The following is a 26,542-nucleotide window of genomic DNA, read 5'->3' as shown; positions in this document are numbered from 1 at the left end:
TGGAACTGGCCAACAGAACCCATCCTGAGTCAATACATGGCATTCTTTAACGGTAGCATGGCATGCCGCCACTCCTGCAGAACCTTTGGAGGAATCACAGAGAGGGCAGAAAGATTTCTTTTTTTCCTTCTTCTTCGTCTTTTTTTTTCTTGCAGAGGCATTATTGATAGAAGCAGGGTTCAGAGAGAAAATGTCATTGACGTAACGTGCCCCATGACGCCAGGCAGCTGAAGACAATGTGACCACTGAGAAAGATTGGAAAGGGCCTTTACAGAAAGAGGCCACAGCGATGTTTGCGTGAGTGTGTGCGAGCATTTGTGTGGCTCATGGTGTAGGGACATAAATCAATTTAAAGTGTCACATTGTGGGGACTTGCCTCTCATTTGGGGACAAAAAAAAAAGCAAGTTCCCATGGTGTGAATACTTAGACTTTAATATGAAGACTGGGTCAGGTTTTGGTTGAGACTAGGATTAAGGTAAGTTTAAGGTTAAGTCTTGAGAAAATGCATATGAGTCAATGTGCTGTACTTTGGAGTAATGGATGCGTGACTGTGTCGGTCTGTGAGTGTGTGGTGGTTTTTCATTTTGTGTGTTGTGTGCCTTTGTGGCAAACAAGGGGTTGTAATGCGTGCACCGCTGTTTCTCAGGTTATAACAAACATCTCATTTGTTCAAGCTGGGACTGTAAGACTAGCTGATAAATCGCATTCATCTCGTGTGTGTGTTTTGGTTGTGTGCGTTTGCATGAGTGTGCAGCCGAGGGATGGGCCACTGACATTGTCTACTATTGATCAAGGACAAGAGAAAGATTGAAGAGGAGAGGAGCAGTGTAGAGATTTTTTTTCCTAGTTACTCTTCTTTGCTTGTTCAAAAACATCTCGATTTAGTATCTTTACATTATTTTAATATCAGTCTCCTTCAGATACTTTCATTTTATACCAGACTACACACTTTCCATCATCTCCCTTTGTTTCAACAAGCACCAACACAAACTGCACAACATGCATCTAATTCTCTCTCTTGCTCTCTTTTTCCTCATAAGAAGAGAATAACCCCACAATTCTCCTAATGAGGAAAAGAGAAAAGCAATTTTCCCCTGTGTGCTTCCTGTTGTTTTTCCCCCTCTGGTCCCTTGGTTGTCTCTCTGCGATTGTCTCTATCACTTTCAGCTAACGTGGTTTAGAGTTTGTCTTCTTAATGGCCATCTTCCGACCGTTCTCGTCTCTCTGTCTCCCTGTTTTTCACCCCACGACTCCTAAACCATGTGGACGGCTGTATCATGCCACTGGCACACAGCCAAAGCAGAGACATAAAAGCACTAAATGGAGGATGTAAACAATCTGTTGTTCACAAAGTACTGCCCATAACTCATATTTATTTGAAGGGAGGTGATGTTACAGGGACAAAATGATTAAAAGGTGCTATTAAAGCTATCAGAAAGGTAGAATAAGTGGCACTAAACATAGAATATAACAAAGACAGAAAGTAAGAAAAGAAATGCAAAACAAACCAAAGCTGGAAATTAAAGTTAGATTCATCGAAATAGCAGACAACACAGACACAACTCTTCATCTGAGCCTGTCATAAAGATTCCCAGTGATAAATAGGCCTTTATTGCTTTTTCCTATCTTTCCTCTCATCTCTCCGGCTTGTTTCTATCCTTCCCCCATATGACGAAACCACTCCTTGCCTCCCAGCAGCACAACAACTCAAAATAACTGCATGGATGAAGATTTTTTTTTCTTTCCCCCACCAGAGCCAAAGAAAAGCACCATAAAATCAATTTGCATGAAAAAAAGCCACAGATGAAGAATAAAATGACGGTATATAAACCCCCCCTACCTGGCAAAGAGGAAGCAGTTCCAGGTTATAATCCAGTAAAGGCAGATACAGGCACTCCACACATCCCCATTAAAGTGGCCTACTTCCTCTGTCAAACTGGTGTGTGAGTGTTTGTGGCTGGCTAGCTGGGCTGGTGTGTGTGATTCTGTCAGTGTGGGCTAGGCCAAGTGAACTGTGCACAGATACAGGGGGAGAGAGAGAGAGGAAAAGAGAGAGAGAGAGAGAGAGAGAGAGGGGGAGAATGCCCAAGAGGCTAAGAAGGTAGACTCCCAAGCTGCACAAACAAGTGAGAAGGAAGGAGGGAGAGGGAATGAAAGAGAGGGAGAGAGGGAGGAGGCCGAGATAATGAGAAGAGACAAATGAGCAATGAGAGCTCAGAGAGAAGCATATGGTGTGCATGTCCACCAAACATGCTAACTGCTCTATAATGTCCTTCATGATTGCATATGTGTGTGTGCGCAAATATTGTCTGACATATGTGTACATATATTGTGTCCATTTGTGCCTCCACAACACCCCCGCCCTCCGTTTCTTTGGGAAGACATTAGGGCACTAGAGTCAGGTCCCACAGGATGCACAACCAACACAATAGACACAGAACCAGTGCAAACACACACAAATACATGCAGTAGAACAACCACATACATCTGCAGCATCTTACACGCACAATGCTGCCACAAAGTCCTAGAACAGCCGTATATGGTACGGTAGGAACCGTGTCATATTGTGAAAACTTCCCATCTTAAAGGGAAACAGTAGCTTTTGAGGTGACCCCATTAGCAGCCAACCACATGTGGTCACTGTTAATATACTCTTCAGGGTGGTAGCTGCATTTTCAAAATTCTGAGTTCTCCTTCTAAATTTCCAGTATCAATTCAAATATTTCAAGAGCCTACATTCTGCTTTTGGGGGTGCATTTTTGTGCTATGCAGCTGCATTTTATGCATGTACAAGTTCTGTATATTTGCAAACCTAAAGTTGTTTTTTTCTTTTTCAAAATCCAGGTGTTTCTCCTGTTACTTATCGACATCACCATGTAACATATTTGCATAACGCCTGCCTGGCAGCTAGTTTGGCCCTCAAACGAAGGATGAGAAGCTGCCTCTGAGTTTGCCAATACTTCCTCACTAGAGCCGCTTCCACATCTCTATTTCCATACTCATACCATAGATCAGTACGTAACCAACGTTATCTAATTTTTGTCGGCCCAGCTGACCAATTAGAGCAGATTATGATTTTCTGGAGGGGAGCCTTTGAAGAGACAGGAGCTAAAACAGAGTTTTTGAAACAGATGGAAAGAAGAGGGGTGGCTGCAATGTAAAGTATAACAAAAATAGTGTGAATTTGAACATTGAAGCATGCACACGTATTCCAGTAGTTCCTAGAAATAAGATCATTCAATTGTAAATGTGCATAATATGGGGTCTTTAACTTTGACACTTACGGATAATATTTAAGGACATGTCCTTAAAGTGTCTGTAAATTCGAACTAACATTAGATCAAAAATAAGAACTTATCAGCAGTATGTGTCAAGAACTCACATATTCACAATGCCACACAGGCAACTTAACTTCCTGTCTATTTGTACTTATTTAGAGAATACAAGTGAGAAGATGTCACAATATAACTTAATGTACACATTTGTAATTTTTTGTATTTTTCATGTTACTAAATTGGGATCAGTTGGCAATTATAGATTTTTTTATTTTATTTTTGTTGTTTAAGTCACTGTAGATATGTACTGCTTGGCTATATATAGATATGACTGCACTCTATAATTGCAGTGAGTCATAGCCTGCCACTATATCCTCAACTTGGATGCACCTTTTCAGTTCAAACAAAGCCTCAGTGAGGTCGAGGCTAAGACGGATTTCATGACCTTTGCAAGAGAGCTGGAAAATGGTAGCTTCCTTTCATCTCGGCTTCTGGCAGTTTCTGCCTTCTACTGCATGTTGTTTCTGTGTTTCTATGCAGGTTGATACAAGCTGCAAACAAAGTATAAGAAGATACTCTGTGTTGAGTCTATTGTACCACAGGCAGCATCAATGCTCGCGCTAGCATGGCTGATAATTTTGTAGCCTTGAAAGAAATAACACAGAAAATAATGAGTGACTTTTTGATTTGATTTTAATGGCCCAATAACACTAAAGATACAAAAACAACACTTTTTCAGCAGTTTATTTTGAAAGATTTGGAAGTATTTTCCTTTACAACTCCCTTTTTATTAATTTTTTCATACACCAATCTCTCAGTTGATTTGTATTTAATGTAATCTTATCAGAAATAGCCACAATAGGATTTGGTTAAGTGTACAACAAGCATTATTTTGAGGAAAGAAAACACCCGGCTGAATAAATCATTCAACGCCAACCATGACTGCTTGACACATTTTTATTCCTCTGACACATTTTGTTTAGACTCTAAGGCTGAGGTACCAAGGTCGGTTGATTTATAACACAACAACATGGCGGCGATATGGTAAAAAGGCAACGTACATATGATAAAGCCTTCAAACTGAATGAGAAATATAAGCAGTCTTGTGTGTGTTTCAAATAAACAAACATACCTGTTGTGCCTGAGTGGTTAATTGAAGCTCTGTCCCTCATTCACACACTCTCTGTGTCTCTCTACCTCCCTATTCTCTCATCTGTCTGTCACTGTTATCTCGAGAGGCTCTCAATGCGAGTCAGGAGAAAGGATTTTTTTTTTTATCTCATCAGTGTGACAAGGAACAGTTGACATTGAAAGGTAGAAGCCACACACACACACAAACACACACACTTGCTGTATCTCGGGTCAACAACTATCCATCATTGATAAATCCATTCAAGGGATAAAGTTGCAGAACAAAACAAGACGCTTTTATACATAGCAGGCAACGATTCAGTAGTAGTTACTGCAAGAAAAAAGAACAGGAGAGTGCTTTTATGCTAACATTAATTCAGAGCATAGTTTTTCTAATAATAAGAGATTTTAATGATTTTATGTACAGAAGAGAAAGCAAAACTAAAGCGATGAGAGACAGTCAAGTGTTTTCTTCCTCATGGCTGACGAATGAATCACATCGGAGCTATCTGTCAAATTTCTCTCATACCTTCATATCAGCCTCTGCATTCCTATTCTGTAGGTGGCTTTAAAAACCTTTTAGAAGTGAAATATTGAAGATGTCATTTCTGAAACAGTAAGCCAATAATCTCTGCTTCTCAGAATCAAACAGGCAAAAACAGCAAGCCTCAACTAACTTAATCTGTTGCATAGTAAACGATTACTGTGAAATATAATATTTCTTTCCCGGTTTCACCTAGGACAGCATTTACAGGATGCAACCTAAACACAAGCAACATGACACACACTCAGGCACTAAAGCTATATTTAACAAGCATGCACACACAATAAGCACTACAAAGAGAGTCTCAAAAGGAGCTTTCAGCCAGAACTTTACAGCAAAAGATAGCAGAAATTACCTTAGACACTGGCATCTGGACACGTAGTGGGGTTGCTTTTTTATAAGAGAGCGTTATCACTATTGTGTGTCCCAGAGCACTGCGAAGAAGGGCACAGTTCATCCACACATACACACACACTTACGGAGCACGTGTGCAGCACAAATAGATACACACTGCTAATCCAGCGTGACAATATGTTATGTTTTTTCTTTCTTTCTTTCTCTCTCCCCCGGTCCGTTTTTCTGGATGTATCAGTGTTTCTCGTTTCTTTTCTCCCGCTTGTTCTGATTCTTGTCTGTGTTGTTGCTGCTGCAGTCCCAGCTTCTCCCCCAGCTCGGAAATAACGTGCATGCAAACGTGTAGCGCGAAAGACAGTGAGAGGGAGGAGAGGAGGGTTCGAGAGAGATTTGGTAGAGGAGAGGAGAGGGGAGGGAAAATGAAAAAGAAACAGATTGAATCAGGGAGAGGCAGAGGTGTGAGAGTGAAAAGGAGAAGGATTGTAACAGAGAAATGGGATGTATTAAAAACATAGAGGGGATGATGGGTACGACAAGATCAAATGCAACTAACTCTTTGGAGACCAAAGCAGCCGGTGTCCTTCATTCCCTCCCTCTCTCTGTCTTCTCTCTCTCTCTTCCTCTGTGTGCTATTTTTAGAAGTTGCTCTGCTGCAAATCAAAGCGCTGAATCAAAACCTATCAAAGAGCAGGATGTTAAGGGCCATGTCTTTCACACCTAATAAGAAACACACACACACAGACACACACAAACATGGTGTGTTACAGTGACCATGTGTCTGCATCAGACCTGTAGCGAGTCATGTAAGCTATTCATCAGGCCTTATCTAATCACATCATGTGCTAATATATAATGGGCTTCACAAATAGCTATTTTAAACACGACTGTCAATTACACTGCACAGACAGCCTCTCTGGCCGAAGGTATTTTCATGAAAACATCCAGATGATGCATTAAGTAATGAGTGACATTTAAAAAGTAGAATATCAACTTATGGCAAACTAGATTACAGTCGTTTTATCTGCTTCTCCGGAGTTGCTCTTTTTTTGGCTTCCCATTCCTAATTGGCACCAGAGTGTTTGTTATTCTCCCTCACACAACTGACATCAAACACTTAATAATCAAAAGTGTCCTTGTGTCAAGAAGAGCCTTGGAATTTGTGAATGAAACCATTATCCCAGCTCCATTACATGCTCAGTGGAGCAAACACCATTTCTCAGAGTAAAGAATGTGCATAATTAAAACTGGGAGTGAATGGATTTCATGCTCTGCATTACCTTCTTAGGACTAGAGCCCACGAGGCTCTTATCTATACTTCCTCCTGGGCTGATGCATTGCTATTATGTAACAGTTATGAATAGTTAAAGGTGAGCTAAAATAAAGCCAAACACCACTCCATCAAAGGGAAATCATTAATTTTTAAAGAAAGCCAAGGGAATCAATCCAACACTAGAGGCAACAATGATTAACATTGCTCAACCATGCGTGTGATTGTGTGTGTTTGTGTGTGTGACGGCCAGAGACGGGTATAGCAGAGGAGAACAAAGATACTGATACAGACGGACAGATTGGGAGTGAAGGTAAAGGACTGCATATTTGCCGTTGGTGGCTGCAATAAAATGAAAACAGGTACAGACCTAAAAGTAAAACAAGGAAAAAGACTGGGTAAGGACAAAAACAAAGAAAAAACAAGACTGAAGAAGAAAAACTAGCACGAGATATGGTCTAACTGTCTAACTGCAAGCAATTCCCACGTGTTTATTGTTTTATTTTTTTGCTCGTTAGATTTTTTTTCTCACTGTGGGCTCATTTGTCACTGCAATACAAAGTGCTGCTACTCTAAGGAAACAGCTCAACCATGGTAAGAAGTAGGGAAAACTCAGAAATGTCTTTTGTGCAGAAGTTATGATGCTATAAATTGCAACAATAGAAGAACTAAAGGTTAAATTTCTTTGATTTTTCATTTTACAAAAATTGGCAAAACTTGGAATCACCGTGTACAACATTTTTCCAAATGTGTCAAATGACCTGGATGGATGGATGGATGGATGGATGGATGGATGGATGGATGGATGGATGGATGGATGGATGGACTTTTGGTCACACTAGAGTCAGTCTTGGCTTCATAGATGGGTTAAGAAGGGCAGAATTTGTCGGTTTTTTTAATGGAATCTGGTCAGAGGAAAGTATTAATGTTTGGCTATTTTAATATGACATAAAGAATAAAGTGATTTTAATGAATTAGCACGATTTTATGCTTAGACTTGTTCAGATTCTCCAAAAGATGGCACATCACAGATGAGTACTTCAAGAACTGCAGGGCCGAGTGAAGATCCAGACATTCTTGTCGTTTTTGTAGTTTGTGGCTCCCAAAAACTTGTAATTTTGGTGATTTTTTTTTTTAAAGACAGCAAAGCTTTCAAACCTGTTAGTGGTTTGTGAATTTCAGAGGGCAAATCTTTGGCAACCTAAAATTTTGTATTCATATTTCTCATCTTCAGGTCGATTTCTCACATTTTCAACTACAGTTTCCATATTTATGTACCAGAAGTGCACCACAAACAACAAATAAAACATCAATTTACTGAAAAATGCATCCACATTACAGTAGTATTATCAGAGGACAAAAAGTTTCTAAATATGCTCCAATTAGTCCCTGAAGAATGCATATTTCTGCAGAGAAAGACGGGTTTGGGAAAGTGCTGTAGCATTATTCCTGCCACTCACACACACAAAATAACTAAAATGTACTGTAGCAGCTGTCCTGGACATCCCAACATGGAGCAAAAACTCTACAAAGGACACTCCTCAGAGAAGTTATTTTAATAGCATCCACTGAACTCCAAATCTTTTCCAATGTCTTCACCAAACTAAGACTGAAACCAAAGTAGGGGTACTTTTGATATTTGGATAACTAGTAGGATATTCTGTTGAAAGTACATCTTTATAGAACCTTTCTGGAAGCTGAAATCTGGTAAAAATGGCATCAGTGTGTGTGTGAGAATTACTATAATACAGGAAATGCTTCAGAAATGTTCATGACATCTGCACCATTTCAACAAGTTCTAAATCTGGATGTCAAGACAACACGTCCCAGAAATAGCCTGCAATGTGTGTCTTGTGTGTGAAGAAAAAGCACAGAGCAAAGGGAAGGCAAATGGAATTCATCTGTGTCTAATTAGAGACAATGAAGTGGAAAGTGTGCTTTGGTTGCAGAGAGACAACAAGAGCGAATGTTAATCACATGATGGTGCAGCTCTTTACCATATTTTAGCGTATATTTACATACTTCACATTTATCACCTGGTTTTCACATGATAATTGTAAACGGGCTGCTGATTTTGCAAGAAGGATGCCGATTTTTACTAAGTTCCTCATATCTGACGGAGTTATGATGTAAATATTTGTATTTAAAACATTTCCCACTGAGATGACAGGTGTTCTCGCCTATCACAGCACACTCCTGTCCTCACTGGATCCCCAGTGAAAATAAAAACCACACACTCCTCCAGCTGCTTGTTAACTTTCTCCTCACTTGCTCCTGTGTCACTCACCGCCTCATATTGTAACCCAGTGAAGATGTCTTCCTTGACTACATCAACATCTCTGAGCTTGAAAACTGCCTTGTGTCAACTACTGTCCATCAAGTTTTTCCTACATGTTTCCTCTACTAACATCACTGTCCTCTGACCAGGAGCCTTGTTTGAGCAGTGATAAGCCACGGCTGCTAATAAACTTCTTCAATATAACCTTTCATTTGGTCCTTTTCATGAGCAGATTTGCAGCTTGTGCAAACCAGACGGGTGATAAACATTAAGTTCCCAACTTTCTGAGTCATTCGTCCACTTCAAAAAGTAAATCTGGAGTGTACACTATCCTGAATCTTCATTGTGAGTAAATATATTTCTGCAATATGTTGGGAGATGACTAGTTTGATACTTATTCAGAGTAAAATCTTCCACTTTCAGTTAAAGTGAACTAAAGAATACATTAAGTGTACTTAAGCTGCAGAACTGCTTAATAGTAGTCATTTTGTGCTCAAATCGGTCTTGCAATGCCACTAAAGTAAAGTACAAGTACACTACAAATGTATAACACAAGTGTCATCTTGTGCTTACAACAAGAAACTCAAGGAATTTGCAAGTGGTTCTCTTCTTTTTAATTTGTATCATTCTACTTATCCAGTAGACAACGGAAAATCTGAATTTACAAAGTAAGCTGCCTCTGCTGTTAGTGCTGTGGCACTGGGATCTTCAAGTCATCTGCCCTTTCTGAATTTCAATTCCGAATTAATTTCAAATATGAATTTAAATCATAAATATGTTGATACCATTCAAAATCCAGCAGCACAGTTTTCACTCGGCCTGCATTCAGACTGGTGAGTGCTGAGGAATGAAGCGATTGTTTCAATGCGTTCTCTTGTAGGATTAAGGAAAACGTATACATCTCATTTTAAATGTACATTTTCATCTTTATCTCCCAGAGATCTCCCTCCTGGAGAAAACATGCTCAAGGAACTTTAAACCAGTGAATTTCCAGACTACTGCTGCTGCTGCATGGACGTCATCTGTCACTTGTGGCACATAAGTTATGCTTCACACAGACTGAAGAAGTAGGCTAGGTACGTTAGCCGGCATGTGCCAATCAGTGGGAGGAATGTGGTATAACTGCTGGTTTCCTGAAGAGCTGACACTAGAAGTAGTGTAGGATAGTGCCACATCCTGACAAGCTGAAGCTGTCAGGATGCTGCCAGTGTGGGTTGCCCTGAAATCTCTCATATGACAAAACTTGTAGAACAGAAAAAAAAAAAAACAAGTTTTGCAATGAATCTTAAACTATACTGGAGCAATCAGTTCATTATTTTGTATTGCTGTTTAAAATTCAGCGTGCCCTCGTAGTGAGATGCGCGACTCAAAAGCTGCATATTCACTCACACTTCTTATGTGTGCATGAAGTTGAAAGACTTTTGACAGAGAGGGTCCTTGTGGCACTACGTCACTGCTTCCTCCAACATAAATGCTGCATTATGACCACTTTAGCAGCTAAAACAGATTCTCATAAATGTGAAATGAGACAGCAAGAGAACAGAACAAGCCGCCTCCAAACCTCAATGCACACTTTGTTCATTAGCAGCAGCCATTTTTTTTCTTCCCACCGTTCATGTGAGCCTCTGTGCTGATGCAGAAAATGTATGCGACTTTTACTGCTGATAGTTTGCGTTCCTCTTCTGACTCAGAGAGGCAGCGCCAGCGTTGCTCATCAAATGCTAAGCGTGTGTGTGTTGTCATTTTCAAAATGGCCAGTCCTGCTTAAATTCCCATTTGTGTGTGTACATGTGTTTTTGTAGTTGTGCTAATTTATTTTTCCAGCAGCTTAGTGGCTAATGCTGCCCAGACAAGAAAGTACCGGAAGCTCTCCAGCGAAGGAGCTCAGAGACCTTTAATGGCTGTGGGATACCACACCACAAGGGTAAATGTTTGTTTACGTGCATGGCAACAAAATCAAATAAAACTGTTTTTATAAATAAATATATGCATATTAGAAATTATTATTCACTGCTCACTGAGTCTATTAGGCTCCTTATGTAAGATCCCACAATTAAAACTTGGTTCTGATTAAAAATATTGTGCCTAATTACACCATTTTCCGCAGCTTTTAATTTGAAGGCTAAAACACAGCAAACGAACCAATGGATTTGCCATTCGCTCATTCAGAGGAAAAGATGTGACATCAGAGTGCAACATATTGTAATGTGACACAAAATGTGTCTAAAAACTGTAAATAATTTAAGTGAACCATGCTGGCATTCGTATTCTGGTAACAAAGGTCCCATATGTGAAACTCTATTTTATTGTGCTTTGCGGTTATAAACTTGGAGGTGTACAGTAAATGCTAGGAAGATATGAGGAAGCTCCCCCACAAATAGATAGCTTCCCAGCCAGTGAGAATCTTACTGACCTGCTACACACCAGCTAATAAATCAGTGGCTGTCTGGTGGAAACCTTGATGGATTCTGACCCCTCGCTTGCTGCTGCTTTCGAGGTGAGCCATTTCAAAAGACAAGATGCTTCACTGTCCACCAGCTTTGCATTCTAGAGCAGCCTTTTCTTACTATAATATTTCTCTGCCACAAGTGAAGCTGAACAAAAGTTCTGCTGTTGGCTGCAAGAGTGAACACAAGAGTCTTAATGCACTCCCATCATCTGAGGACCTGCAGATCCAGTGGATTCCTTTTCTCATTGATGATAATGTCACCACAGTAATAGTAAAATGCTTTGTGTTAGTGCATTGTGCGATGACTTTATCATTAGCTTTGACAATATGACCAAAGATCAGAACTCTATATACAATCTAATGCTGAGGGACATTAAGAGACAGATTTGAAACCAATAAACAAGGACTGGCTGTGTTACTTTGTTTTCATGTTGCCTGTTGTGCTTCAGAGCAACTAAAACTAGGTCACATGGTTCACATTTGTTTACTTCTCTGCTGCTCTGTGTGCTCACATACAGTAAACTGTATTTTAATACAGCCAAACTGTCATTAAAGCTGTTGTCATGTACACATTTTTCTGTTCAAGTTAACCATCAGTTACTTTATAGGTTTTTCAAGCTGGTTAAAATACTGTTTTTGTAAATGTAACATTGTCTGACAAACTCACCACACACATGAAGTAAAAACTGCTGTGCAGTGACTTTGGCAATATGTCCACATAAAATGATCATTCAGAGATAAAGCTAGAAGCAATAGAAAGTCCTGGTCTCACATACATATTCACATTTGCATAAGCTGCTATGCAGTCAACTGTTTTGTTCCAGAATTTGCATTTAAAGCTACAGACACTGAAACAGCCAGTTTAAAACAGGACTAAAAACAGGGTTATACAGTCATGGTGAGATGAACCATCTTTGCAGTGTTTTGAGACTTTTGAAACTTTTATTAATTTGCTGAACAAAGGGACAATATGGGACTATGTGTCCTATAAAGATAAACTGTCTTTCTATTCTATACTTGCTCGATATCAGAATAATACCGTAATTTGACACTGATCAGCAGAACTGAAAAACCTATGACAAGGAAATGCAAAGTTTGTATTATTTATAGAATTTAAATCATGTCCAGTTAATTTAGTGAGAGAGGTAGCCCTTCATGGGGCAAGTGATCATATTTGGTAACTTCCGCACACATTAAATGTGGCGTTGCTCCCGCCTCTCAGTGAGGTGGAGAAGCATGTGGTTTTCACCCAGCCAATCAGCAAAGATCACTCTACATTACAGCACACTGCATCGTGGCATCTGACCAATCAGCAGAGATAGAAATGCCCAAAAAAGAGCAGAACACATTAAATTTTCTCTTTTCTCTGAAGCTGGAAAAAGACGGACTTATGGCTCGGTCCTCTTCCATATTTGCGCTCGAAACATCAAAACTAACCATGGTAAGTTGACAAAACTCACACATTTTACAGTTGTGCTAAGTGATGATATATACATTTGTTGGAATGCTTCCTTATCCACTAACAGGCAAAGAACCACATATGGTAACTTCACTGACCTTGAATTTCAACATGAAAATCAAAAATGTTGTAAAATGTCATAAAAGTAAAAAAGTTTTACGTCATATAATAACACTCTAAGGTTGAAATTTTGAATTTCAAAGTATTTCAATGAGTGCCCTTTAAAGGGTTTTAAACTTTTTTTTAAATGACTTATTTTAGTATGGGACCTTATTCGTTTCAGTAATTTCTAGGAAAAAGTCTTCCATTCTGACAGCTCCTTCTGGGTCTTTATTCGGGATCATTTCCTAGAATCATGTGATTGTGACACTTGATAGTTTAACATCTTCTACTGCATAATATCCTGTCGACCATCTCCATGACGATGTCATCCTCCTGACCGCCGCCTATCTAAGACATGAACGACTGTGCTTGACATTTTTTGATCTATAACTCCATGTCAGCCTGCTTCGTATAAGGCTGACAGAGTGAAGCAATCAGAGAAACAGACAGGCACCGGATATTTAAGTTGATGACAGTCATTATGAACATTTGCTCCAAACCCTCTGTTTAGCGTATGCTGACAGTAAATGAAACTCGGCACAAAAGGGAAACTGGCAAATCCTCATCACGCCCCTCTCTCACAGGGACTAGAAGATTAGAGAATGTCCAAGTGAAAAGGGGCTCATGTCCAAATATTTCCAAAGGGAAGCACTTGGAGTGTTCAGGGAGTGAAGGAAGTAGGGCAGCTGCAGACACCAACACTGTGACGGAATAAGCCAATTTTCTGGAAAAACATGAATGGAAAATGTAACATGAGTTGATAGGGGTGAATCTGGTTTTCTACAGTATGTGTGTTTTCCCTTTGGAGTGGATTCCGCTCTCTCTGCACACTTGAACATAACTCTTGGGTAAGATGCATGCTTCAGCTAAATGTGGATTTACTCGGCTTTGTGCATGAGAGGAGAAATACAGTTTCTGACACAAGGGAAATGAGTGAATCAATGGGTAATTTTCTAAAGCTCCTTTGCTGCACTTCTTACTCACGGGCAAGAATACACACTGCACATCAAATATATAGTCTATTTGCTTTCAAAAATAGGTTCTAATGTTGACTCACCAGCAACAATGAAGCAGAAATGAAGTTATTTAAGTGCTACCAAAGGGATATTCTTTCATGCCAACTTCTTGGAACATCCTCCGAGGTGTTTTGAAATCAGTATGCACATGTTTGTAGCCATCGAGGAACACTGAGGCTAATTTTCTGTATGATTCAACGTTAAATTTCTTCTTTATGTGAATCAAATGTTGGTCTCTTGTGGAAGAATCTGACCCACATGTGTCCACACATGTCTATCTATAGGAGTGTGTCCTCTTTTCTTCTGCCAATACCAACTTACCCAAAGGATATTTCCCAAGATGCCAAGTACAACACACAAGACACTTTGCTTTTCAATTCATACCATGCAACACTGACGATACTACAAAGGCATTCTCCTCCCATACTCCGCAAAGCTGATTTGCATATAATTAAATACATTTGGTGGTGGCTGAATACAAACTATTTGCCTCTAAGGTACTCAGGAAAAATGCAATCAAGAGTGAACTAATTTGTCTAGATGTAAAATGTTTTGATTAAGCATGTACTCCCTTGCCTTCAGGACAGTTTTCAGATTTCCATTTAATAAGAGATTACAATAAAAAGGTTCTAATAACTGCACAAAGAACAGGACTATCGTGAATAATTGGACTGGACAGGAAGTGTCTGAGATGATACCATCGGCTGTGGCAGGGTTGATGAGTTATTGCTGTTTATGTGTAGAAATGACATGCATCCCCTTTAGCATTTCATGTTTGTATGTATGTCTATGGAGCAAACCTGATTGACAAAATCAAGACATGTTAAACTGAATATTTTAATGGCTTATTTTGGACTTATATGAGCCTATATCTGGATATCTATATATTCTATAACAAATTTACTTGATCATTAGTTTGTGGTACGTAGTACCTTGCAGAGTTGGTGTCTGTCTGGATTTTAGTTGGCTAAATCTTACATTTCAGAAAAATTCTGTTTATATTGCTTAATAATTTCTCCTGTCTCCTCTTCTAGGAATTCAAGTGAGTCAATATTGTGCTGTATTCACTGAATCATATCCACTTGTGAACAATCCAATCAAAGCTGAAAGACTTGATTTAAATCCCCCCATATATAAACCCTGTCATATATTCCATTTACAATGAAAATATGTCATAATGCAAAAGATTAATACACTCTAAGTTCTGTTTCACTGTCACTTTAACATGAGTGACTATGGAGCGTTAAAGGCTACAGAAAGTTTTCCGTTTACTCAAGTTTTACTACTACAATGTCATTTTATGCTCTATGGATGTTTTCTGGGTGAAAACTAAAACCCGTGTTCAGCATTTTAAGATATAGAGAGTTATTTCAACTGTGCACTAATATCATGTGTATTGAAGGCTAAAATTGAGAGAAAACAATTCGTAATATTTAGCCAGCTAAGTGTGGATTGAATCTCCCAGGTAGATCCAACTCCTCACTGTAGTTAGTATACTAAAAGGTCTATTTTGATCATTTTTCTAAAGAAAACAGCTACCATTACAAGGGAGATCCACTGAAAGAAACACTGCACCATTTCAATACTAAAAAAGTAATAAATTGGAGCTGTTTTTGTTGCATTCTGCACTGAGAAATACAATGATTTGTTAACAGAGTTCTGGTGAAAGTCATCGATTTACAGACTTGGCATTCGTGCCAATGTCTTATGGTTATAGAACGCATTGAATGCTGTATTGTATGCAAATGCATTCATGTATTCAGATGGGTGCAGCTAATTGACACTGATCAAGAGAGGACACAACCAAAGAATGCAGCTTATACAATGACCATGTTGTGGAACTCCGCAATACAGTGAAACACATTCCTGAAAGAAACCACTGTAGCAGTGAAATATTGTTAAAAAGCTTGTTCATCTCTGAAACTGTGTTCAAATGTAATACCTGCTGAGTTCTTGGGCAAAGTTTAGAAAGTAGCTCAAATATTGGAGAATATTTCAGGTAATCTATTCAGGTAAACCAAAAGGGCAAAAACATATACACATACTGAATGCATGGATTAAAAAAACACAAAAAAAAATACACATACAAGCACAGAGAAAAGGATGAAAGACTTCCGCCTCGTCCTTCCGCTTCTCTGTCTTTCATGATGAAATGAAGGCCTAATATACAACAGGTGTGCCATCTACACACAGCTATTTATCCATTTTAATCACCTTTCAGCTAAACTCAAATTAACTGGGTTGTACTCCATTCAAACTGATGAAATGAATGGAACTGTTTCTGCTGTTCATTAAGAAAGAAAGAAAAGAAACAAGTGTAAGGAATTAAAGAAGCAAGAAATGGCATGGTCAGATAAGATCTAAACCAAAAAGGGACTTTACAGACAGAAAGATATTAATCCCTCACTGCTCCAAAGTACATGGATTTATGTATTTGGTCTAAAGTTATGTCAGACTGGCACTCTCCACAAAAATTACCACAAATAGCAATTAAAGAACCTGACAAGAAGAGGAAAAAGAAGTCCATTTTGAGTAGATTTCCCTGGGTAGTGCTTGAAATGACCAAACTGGGCCATGGTAATATCAGTCACAGCTCCCCAGCAGTCGCCCTCTTAATCAGGGCAGTCGAGGCCCAGTAAGCACTTAAAGATCAGTTACGTTGCATCCATAAGTAGTCTGCACTGCCACTGTGCTGCATTAAAAGTAGGGGAGTCGATCCAAATACATCTCATTTGATTCATTTCAGTGCTTCCAGGGAGTGTACCGTTTCTGCAAAGGTGAACAGGAGGGAAATTAAAGGGGCTTGAGTTGATATAAATTCATCATCAATGTGAAAGAGGTCCCTCAGAGTGGTGAAGCTACAGAGATCCATCACCTGAATCTGCAGCTCACCTCAGTCCTATAGAACATTTTACTGTCTTTCAGCTCATTGTTTCGATATTCAAGCCAAGCTTTACTGCCTAGAACCAAAGAGGAGCACAGGGAAAGTTACTACACAACTATTTGGTGAACACTGTGGTGCATTTACCAGCTAAAAATATCAGACATCAGATATTTCTCTCATAAGTTAGTGAAGACTGAAACAGAGCCAAGAGGAGACTGGACTTAGATTCATCAGGTGGCACAAACACAACTAATTTTACCTCATATGTCTGGATATTTAAATGAGCAACAGTTTGCTCACACATTAGTGACATCAGTTTAAAAGGCTGGAATATGTCAGAGTGACTCACTAGCTGAATACCTAGGGCTCAGTGGTGTGAACACCTTGAGCAGCAAGGCATTGGTACGAATCCCAGCTGGTGATTACTTCCTGCGTGTCATTCCTTTACACCAGGGGTGTCAAACTGATTTAGTTCAGGGGCCACGTTGAGCCTAATTTGATCTCAAGTGGGCCGGACAAGTAAATTTAGAGCAAAATAACCTACAAATAACAACAACTCCAATTTTTTTCCTTTGTTTTAGTGCAAAAAAGTACATTCTGAAAATGTTCACATTTAAAGAATTATCTTTTTACAAAACATTATAAATAACCTGAAATTTCTTCAGAAAAATAAACTCAATTTCAGCAGTATTATGCCTCACTTCCAGATCACAGTGTTTCTACAAAGAAACACATTTGTCATCTGGAACTGAACCAAATAGGATTTAACTTTATGATCAAAATGACAAAAGTCAGACAAAAAAAGATTTTAAAAAAACAACAAAAACAAGTCAAATTACAAAAATCTGACGCAAAATGACAAAAACGAGACACAAAACGACAAAAAAATTAGACAAACAACACAAGACAAAATAAGAGAGACAAAAAATTGGACAAAAAAGTTACAAAATAACAAAAAAATGGACAAACGACAAAAACGAGACAAAAAAATTATGCAAATGACCCAAACAAGACCAAAAATGACAAAAGTGAGAAACAAAACAACAAAAAAATAGACTAACAACACAAGCGAGACAAAAAAAACAAAACGACAAAAACAATACAAAACACTGAATAAAGCGAAACAGTGACAAAAATAAGACAAAAAACACAAGTGAGAAAAAAGGAAACAGCGATAAAAACGAGAAACAAAACGACAAAAACATGAGATGAACGACAAAAGTCAGACAAAAAACCAACAAAAACAAGACAAAATATTACAAAAATGAGACACAAAATGACAAAAGAACAATGAGCAATCTAGTATTTTACTTTATGATCAAAACAACTTGTGTAGAAATTATTTTAAATGTGTAGTTTTACAAATTTACAATTTGCAGTTAATGTCTTCTCTGTAATTTTCACACTTTGCAAGTCTTCCTGTGGGCCAGATCGGACCCTCTGGAGGACCGTTTTTGGCCTGCAGGCCACATATTTGACACCCCTGCCTTACACTTCCCTAACATTTTCTGTCTCTTTCCACTACTACGATAAAATCATGATTTAGAAACGCCCGCATTCTTTTTTTAAAGAGATTATGGGAAGCATATCAAGTCATGTTTCCACAAGTTTAAATAAAAAATCAGGTCTCAGGAAGTTTATCAGTCCAAAGAAACATCAGTTCAACAGAGTTTTATGTCAAGAAAAAGTGCAGTCATGAGCAAAAACTGTGAGATGGAAGCTGAGCAAGAATATGAATGAAAGCACAAAACAAAGCAGTTGTAGAGCAGCCTTTTTATCTAAGTGTGTGTGTGTTTTTTTACATATCACCCATCATCATGCCACAGGTCAGTTAACACACTGACAAAACACACTGATAGAGGTCAGTTTCTGTGGTTTCAAATTATCACATGAGTTTACATACGAAGTGCAGCAACAAACACCTGCTTTTATTTGCACATATCTGCTCCGCTCGCATCAAATGAGCAGCGTCAGGTAGGAGCTTTAATTGGGCTGATCTGAACTGACAACTAAAGCAGTGACTCTAGCGGAGCGACTATTCAAATGTGGCCAGATAAAAGGGAGCATTAAATCTCCCCAGAGAAAAGCAAGAACTTCTGTAAGTGGAAAATCATTAGTGTGAGCTGCTGGGAAAGTGTTTTATGTTACTAACTGGGTGTGTGTGCATTGGAGCATCTGTGATGAGGAGGTGGGGGGATTAGGCACAAATATATGCATTCCCATGTGCTCATGTGTTTACTTATTCATCTTTGGACTCAAATGAAAGCAGAAATGCTCCCGTGTGTGTGTGTCCGTGTGTCGTACCTGTTCGAAATGCGGAACGGGAGCCTCCCTCCTGTGAAGCTGGAGCTGCTTGTCAATGTTGTCCTTCAGGCACTGACACACTCGGCGCTTCTGGTCGGCTGAATAGGCTTCCAGGCTGAGCAGGCAGTCACACTTCTACAGACCGAGAGAGAGAGAGAGAGAGAGAAAGAGACAGAGAGAGGGAGAGAGAGATGAGCAAAAGGGGTGGAGGAAAAGACAGCCGGCAATTAGGCATCTCCTGTCAGAGAAATAAAGAAGGGGGGAGCAATGTCTCCTGATCTTTGGGAAGTAAAAGGCTCGGAGATGGGGGGAGCACAAGAGAATAAATTAGAGGATCACAATGTAAAAATATGAAAGTCTAAAAGAAAAATAATGAATGAAAGGCAAGAGCAAGTTTTTTTTTTCTTGCCTTATTGGCCCGCTTTAATGAGACCTTAAGAGAGCTACCAGTGTGCCTCTGTGTGTGATGAGAGAGCAGCGAGTGCCTTCAAAAAGAAAAAAAAGAAAAGATGATGACTAATAAGGGGGCTTAATTCATTAGAAGTATCAAAGGTGTCATTGTCTTCTGTGTGTGTGCAAGCATGTGTCTGTGCGCCCAGCGTTTTTAAATAAACACAAAGCATTTGAACGTGTTATCTGAACTTTTAATACAGTAAAGTGTGAAGTGTCACGGCTGCCTCGGTAAAAAAGTGCTTGCTTTAGTGAAATTAAATAATCGTCCGTTTCCGCGTTAGGCAGAATTTGATATGCTGACAAAAATGAGAACCAGTGTCAAGACAGCATTCCTTAAAAAAAAAAAAAAAAAAAAGCCCAAATCGATAAATCCCAGGGAAAGACTTGAGAATGAATATTTGACAACCAGTGCTTAATTGGTAAAGAGCTGGCAAAGGATGGTCAAATAGCTTTTCACTCAAGAGGACATAAATACCCCTCGGCCATCTCCGAGACATCCACAATCTGAGATCTGCGTCTGATCTCGGTGATGGCTAGATTACATTTTTAATGGATTAATGGGCCCATTTGTTTTTGGCCATGATTCCAGCAATGTATTTTTGAGAAAAGACAGAACCCAAAGGAAAAAAAAGGAAAAAAAAAGGAGGAGAGTTCATGTGAGCAAAAGATGTAGGGGTGAGAACAGTTTGTGCCATCTAGTGTCATTTTAAATCTTCCTGGACTTAGGGGTGGGGGATTTGTGTTTTCAAGTAAGTATTCAACATTTAGCTTCATTTTTCAGTTTCTCTTGGAGCTATATCATTTTGAAAAGCTTGGTTTAGATTGGACTTCAGTGGAAATAGAAATGGCTCCTTGTCTTCTGTGTTCCTATGGATACACTCGCATACTTTGACATCCATATATATGCTGATGTATGTAAAACAGCATATAGCATTACTGGTGATTTGTATGCAAACTAAAGTAATGCACTGCACATTTCTGATTTACAAATCCATATCAGTAATTACCTAGATAGCATTTCCGATGAAAGTAAAGTATATGTTTCTTCATTTACCATCTGCCAAATCACTATTGAGTCATTTGTGGACTCTAACAGTCATACACTTTCACATCAGCTCCTCTCATCAACCTTTGCTTTTGCAATATAACTGAGGTACAAACAGTTGAACTCAAACCAGCATTATTCTTTATTTTTCTGACAAACATGAGAAAAAAAAACTCTGGCAACGAATTACATTTTTTTCCTGTTCCTTCTCTCTCCTATTTGATCATTTCCATCTACCTAGGTTGCTCTGTTTCCGGCAGCGTCGGGGAAATAAAAAACATTTGTGTCTTGACATTTTTGGGTACGAGTCAGGCTATAAATAGCACTTTTCCATTTTGTGCAAGTCTTCAGAGATTGACTGGAGGTCCTCGGGGCTTTTCTTGCCGCTCACTGCCCTGGTCAATGGTGAATCATGATGCCAGTTTATTCGCCTGTTTCCAAGCTGCATGGGCTATTGCATGTCTAACTGTGTCGCTATCACTTGGACTGTCTCATTCAATGTCACTCAATATCCCTTTGAAGATGGGGATGCTGCCATTGTAGGGTTTAGTGGCACAAAACGTTTGGTGGTTAAAGCTATGCGGTTGTTAGTGATGCTGATGCAACCTGCATTAATGGGAGCAGGGCTGAGGCTGTATGTGTGAATGTACAGCATACGAGGCACAGCTGTGCATTAATGTAAAGGACTAAATATGGAAAAACAGGGAACAAGAGAGAACTAAAAGAATCACACAAGTGGCAGTTAGAGACAAAAAATAGACATTTGTATTTAAAAAATGAGGAATAAAATGACAGAAAGAGGAAGAGAAGTTGGTTAGAAAGGAAACGAATTAATAATACTGAGCCTGATTGTTTTCAAAGGCACCAGGATATGATGAACTAGGGGCTTTTTCAGAGGAGACAGAAATCAATGTCGATGTTCTTTGATATTCATCATTTTGACTGAAGGTACGACAAAGGCATTCATACTTGGAATACACAAACACACACTCGATGACAATTTAAATGAAAATAACTAGCCTCTATATAAATTCATACAAACCTGCTCTCAGTAAAATAAATAAATAACATTTTTGCATTTTTTATTTTTTCATTATTAGTTGTCATGTAAATAAATAATTAATATAGTGTTCCCACTGTTACTTTGCTAATGATAATAGCTACATTGTTAAAAAAAAAAAAAAGATTTTCTTTAAATATCTATTTTTTGGTATTTTATTTTTTTTACATTTTTTACACATTTTTAAATATATAACTAGCAAAGACAAATAAAATAATATTAATAATACTGATGTATGTGTATAACTATAGGGGGAAAAAAACAGCCAAAATGTAAAATAATGTTTATTCAGCAAAAACATACTCATTGACAGACATTTGTCAGTATTGGGAAAAAAATACTGTGTATTCAAACAATTTAAAATGTTAAATATATTTTTAAACAGTTGTTTTATAGATTTACCCTTTTTTTGTTAAATTACAGATAATGTCAGTAAAAATTACAGACAAAAATATTTATTTACATGGAGACTTTTTAAAAAAATGCCAAAATTTGATATAATATCTAAATCAAAAAGTAATATTTTTCTCTGCTAAAAAATATCATTATTCTACATATATTTGATGTTATTTTCACAGTTTTTGAACATCATAGTATTCCATTGTTTTTTGTTGTAGTTATTTTTTCTGGCCCCCTTGCTCCAGATTTCCACTTTTGTGTGTCTGACTGACTTTGCTTGATTTTATGGTTCTGCAGAACAGAATTATCTACTCTACCTCAGGATCATTTTACTAAAGGGGGTAAAAAAAAACCGCCCAGTTTCTTTAAATCAACTACAAACATCCTGGGTAGAGCTAAGCAAAGACTATGGCCCCGTTGTTCTCTGAAAATTGTGACGAGAGAGTTGTCTTGGCTGAATATTTGTACGTAGAGAGGTGAGCTTTGTCACCTGAATGTTTTAGTGCAGTAGGTTGCTAGTGCAGAGGTTATTTTTGTTGTTTCCTATAATGAATGGGATTATGAAACCAGTAGCACATGGATAGTGAAAGAGAAGGAGAAAGCCACTAGAAATGTGCAGCCGATGGCACACTTATACCTAAAATCCATATCCAGTGAGTCAGTCAGTTGGTATTGGCAGCTGATAAGGTGAGAAATGTAACACAGTGTAAGACACAGAAACCCAACTGAATATAACTGACTTGAGACATAACTGGATACGTAATGCACTAGTATCTGAATAAGATAAGATTTCTCTGTTTCTGTGTTTTCCATATCCTTTTAGCAGAAGTCACTAATTATTTTGGATGAGCCAAAAACTAAAAACTATGCAAAGGCTCAGTCCATCCAGAAAACATTGCCTCATATGGCCACGTCTTTCCAAGAAACTCCCTCCTGTCCCACATTAGATAAAACACATCTGCGTAAAACAGTCCAGGGTCCCAGAGGCAGGCAACGCACCTGCATCCGTGCGCACATCCTCGAGCCTAATAACGTGCACACAGCACCAATTTACCTCTTACTATAAATACAATCTTACTGTAGCTACGTATTTAGAAGATATATTAATTAAAAAACAAAAAGGCAGCCAGCTGGGACAGTGAGTCATGATGATGCACAGGTCTCAGAGCTTCAGGAGGGCTTACATTCCTAATCTGTCAAAGAGAGGAAGTGTTCATGTTTACACAATCTTAGCTGTGTAAATATGAGGCACGCGATGCATATTATGCTCTAAACCACTTACTGACATGATGCACATTTTGCCTTGGAGTCATTTCATTGTGAGCAATACAGTAGTAGGAGTCGCATGTTTTCTTTTGCATCCCATCTTTTAAAAGGCACCATGCTCTGTTAGGTGAATGATTTATTTGTCTCCAGCTTTCAATGGCAGTAATCCATTTTATAGTTTATTTCTGGTATGCCATTATTACAGACTTGTGTGCTGTACTTGCTTAACCGTGCATTATTGCATCTATCTGGGTAGTTTCCCTGACAGCGACTCGTCCATCATTGCATTACATCAGTTAAAATAATCAGTCATCCCAGTAAGCTGGTGACAACTGATCACAGATCATGTTTTAGGCAGGACTTGGCTTTAGATTTCAAAAATGCTGCACCGTTATCTCTGGGTTCAAACTTGGGTCTATATTTCATCTAGGACTCATAAAAATAACAGAAATTGCACATAAAACAATGAAATACGCGTGTTGGGACCACATTCCCTTTCAACATCTGGATTGCTCTAAATTTGAAAAACAGTCACTGGAATCTCCCTGACTCTGTGGAAGCAAGTCTTTGGGGATGTTCATGTTGCTTCTTTGCATGAAACTGCCTCCAGTCAGTGACCCAGGCTGCAGAAACAACAAGCTACTGTTTTCCAAGACAAGAAGCCGAGCCGGGGCTGCACAGTGGCGTAGTGGTTAGCACGTTCGCCTTGCAGTGAGAAGATCCCTGGTTCGCGTCCCGGCTTTCCCGGGATCTTTCTGCATGGAGTTTGCATGTTCTCCCTGTGCATGCGTGGGTTTTCTCCGGGTACTCCGGCTTCCTCCCACAGTCCAAAAATATGCTGAGGTTAATTGATTACTCTAAATTGCCCGTAGGTGTGAATGTGTGAGTGCTTGTTTGTATATATATATGTAGCCCTGCGACAGACTGGCGACCTGTCTAGGGTGTCCCCTGCCTTCGCCTGAGTCAGCTGGGATAGGCTCCAGCACCCCCCGCGACCCTAGTGAGGATTAAGCGGTGTATAGATAATGGATGGATGGAAGAAGCCGAGCCAGGTTTTAAATTAAGCCCTTATTAATGGAATAACAGTGAAGCCATGCTAACTATTCACCTTATTCCTAAAACTATTACCTAAAGAATCATATTGGCTGAAATAGCTAATAATTCCCAGATTCCAAGTCCTACTTTAGTTCACGCTCATTTATAAATCAGCCCCCCTCCAAGGGACAAGCATAAGAGCTAATGAAACAAAATTCAATGAATGGCCACTGGCCTGCCGTGGAGTGGCTAAAAATACAGGCAGCATTTCCCCTTAATCAGACTGATTAAAGTGCTCCCTGGTTGAGGCCCTCCCCCTGAGCCATCTGGCAGATGAGTTTTCAGTGTGTCACTGGACTGCTGTCAACACGGCTCACCTAAACCGCCTCAGAACAGGTTAGCGTGGCGTCACTGATACCGAATGTCAGCAGACTCTTTATATCACACAGCCTTGTGCTAAAATAATGACCCACTTCATAAGTTTTGCCTTAATGTGGCGAAGATCACATATGCATGGTGAAAGCTTAAGGGCAACGCTTAACATTTGGAAAATGCTTATTTTGTTGTTGCTGGATGATTGTGTCTCTGCAAAATGCAATGCTCCAGGAAGCAGTCAATTAGAAGCTGTGTCCCTCGGCATCCAAGCTTTATGCTTAGCTAAGCTAACCAACTGCAGCTTCATTATTAGCATAGACATGAGAGTGGAATCTATCTTCTAATGTGCTGCTCAGCAAGAAAGGGAATAAGTGTATTTTCCGAAATCTCAAACTACTGCTTTAACTTGGAAAAATTCTAACCTGATCGCAGCCAAGATGTCTGACAGCATGATGTTTGTTTGTTTTTAGGTGATCAGATTTAACCTGGAATGTCCTCTGCTAGTCCCCAGATCCTCCACACCCTTATCCCAATTTCATCTCAGTCTCAGCTTCAGTTAATCTCTGTATTGTGTGCTTTGAGTGCACATAATGAAAGCAGATTTGGCTCACTTTTGAAAGTAGACAGCCAGAGAAAAGAACCAATGACTAATGCACCAAAGAAAGAGAGATACATTCAATCTAACGAGCACACGAGTGCAGTCATTACTACAATGAATACACATACACTCAATATGGCACTGGTAATCTGTATAAGGCAATAAAAAGGATCTAAATGAAGACATAATGCAACCAATCACAATTTCCATTACAGGATAATGATAATGTTAGTGAGAATACTTTAGTGGGTGCTCTGTTTTGCTAATATAGCAACTTTCTAAAATGGCTTTCTGAATATGTACCAGAAAAAAAAACAGTAGCAGGGATGATGAAATGTGAAATGATATTACATCAACTATCATATCCAGCCATGTTCCTCAGAGATTAAGTCTCTACACACTGTCACACCAAGCAACGTCATCCCCTATTAGTCAGAGCTCATAGTCTGGTGCTGAACATAGTATCGTGACTCACTCTGTCACAGCAGAGTTAGTTACAGTTAAACTACCAGCACATCACTGTACAATTGTTCAATAATTCATAGTTCTACTTAATGACGCACATTCTACTATAGACAGCACTTTAATTCATGAATCCTTCAGTTAAAACCTTCATCTTCTCTGCAGTGGGCTATAGAGTTTCAATTCTAAACCGCTGAGGGTTTGGAACTGTTGCATTTAATGGCTTTACGGCTGCCAAATAAGTGACGTGTAAACAAGAGCTAATGATGCCTAAGCAGCTTGTTAACTCTTGGTACTGAATATCCTCACTAATGTCACTTGATGTGGAAGCAGCTTACACTCTATTTTGCACTCTAATTTTTTTATGTATAGTTATGGCTGTAAAAAAAAACTGAATTTGGTAAGATTTATAAATATTAAATATCAGCATGTCATTACTGTCAATGTCAGTATAAAAGCATTTAGCTCAAAGCAATGATATGCCAGAGGTGGACACCATTAAAGGACACAAGCAATTGTACAACATATTGAAATCTAATACTAAAACTGGTTTAAACCTGGTTTAAGTCACATTGGGATTTACTGGAGACTAGAAATCTTGGATCTCTGGTCTTCGTAATGCTCCAAGACAATAGACTCTTGCTTCTAACTTAATATTACACACTGACTCAAATGGAGCAATGAAGCACCTCCAATGGACCAAATAATAATCAACAAATAGCATACACAAACAAATACATGTTTAATACTTACAGAAAAATGTAAGGATAGATGTAGCCGCTGGT

At 38.9% G+C, this 26,542-nt stretch overlaps 1 protein-coding gene across 7 annotated transcripts in view; it reads right to left on the bottom strand.

Moving 5' to 3' along the window:
• Positions 1 to 26,542, bottom strand: part of rgs3a (regulator of G protein signaling 3a) — a 164,073-nt gene that overhangs the window by 52,939 nt on the left and 84,592 nt on the right. For 5 of the 7 annotated variants that reach the window (XM_023287277.3, XM_023287280.3, XM_055019248.1 and 2 more), the window contains one exon: positions 19,065 to 19,199. In XM_023287277.3, the coding sequence (XP_023143045.2) occupies positions 19,065 to 19,199 (135 nt within the window). Of the gene's footprint in view, positions 1 to 1,841; positions 1,999 to 5,306; positions 5,728 to 19,064; positions 19,200 to 26,542 lie in introns of those variants that run through there. The other 2 variants (XM_023287285.3, XM_023287286.3) reach the window with 2 other exon arrangements.

The sequence above is a fragment of the Amphiprion ocellaris genome, chromosome 17 (genome assembly GCF_022539595.1).
Source record: "Amphiprion ocellaris isolate individual 3 ecotype Okinawa chromosome 17, ASM2253959v1, whole genome shotgun sequence".
Classification (NCBI taxonomy): Eukaryota; Metazoa; Chordata; class Actinopteri; family Pomacentridae; genus Amphiprion; species Amphiprion ocellaris.
This window is presented reverse-complemented; position numbering and strand designations above follow the sequence as displayed.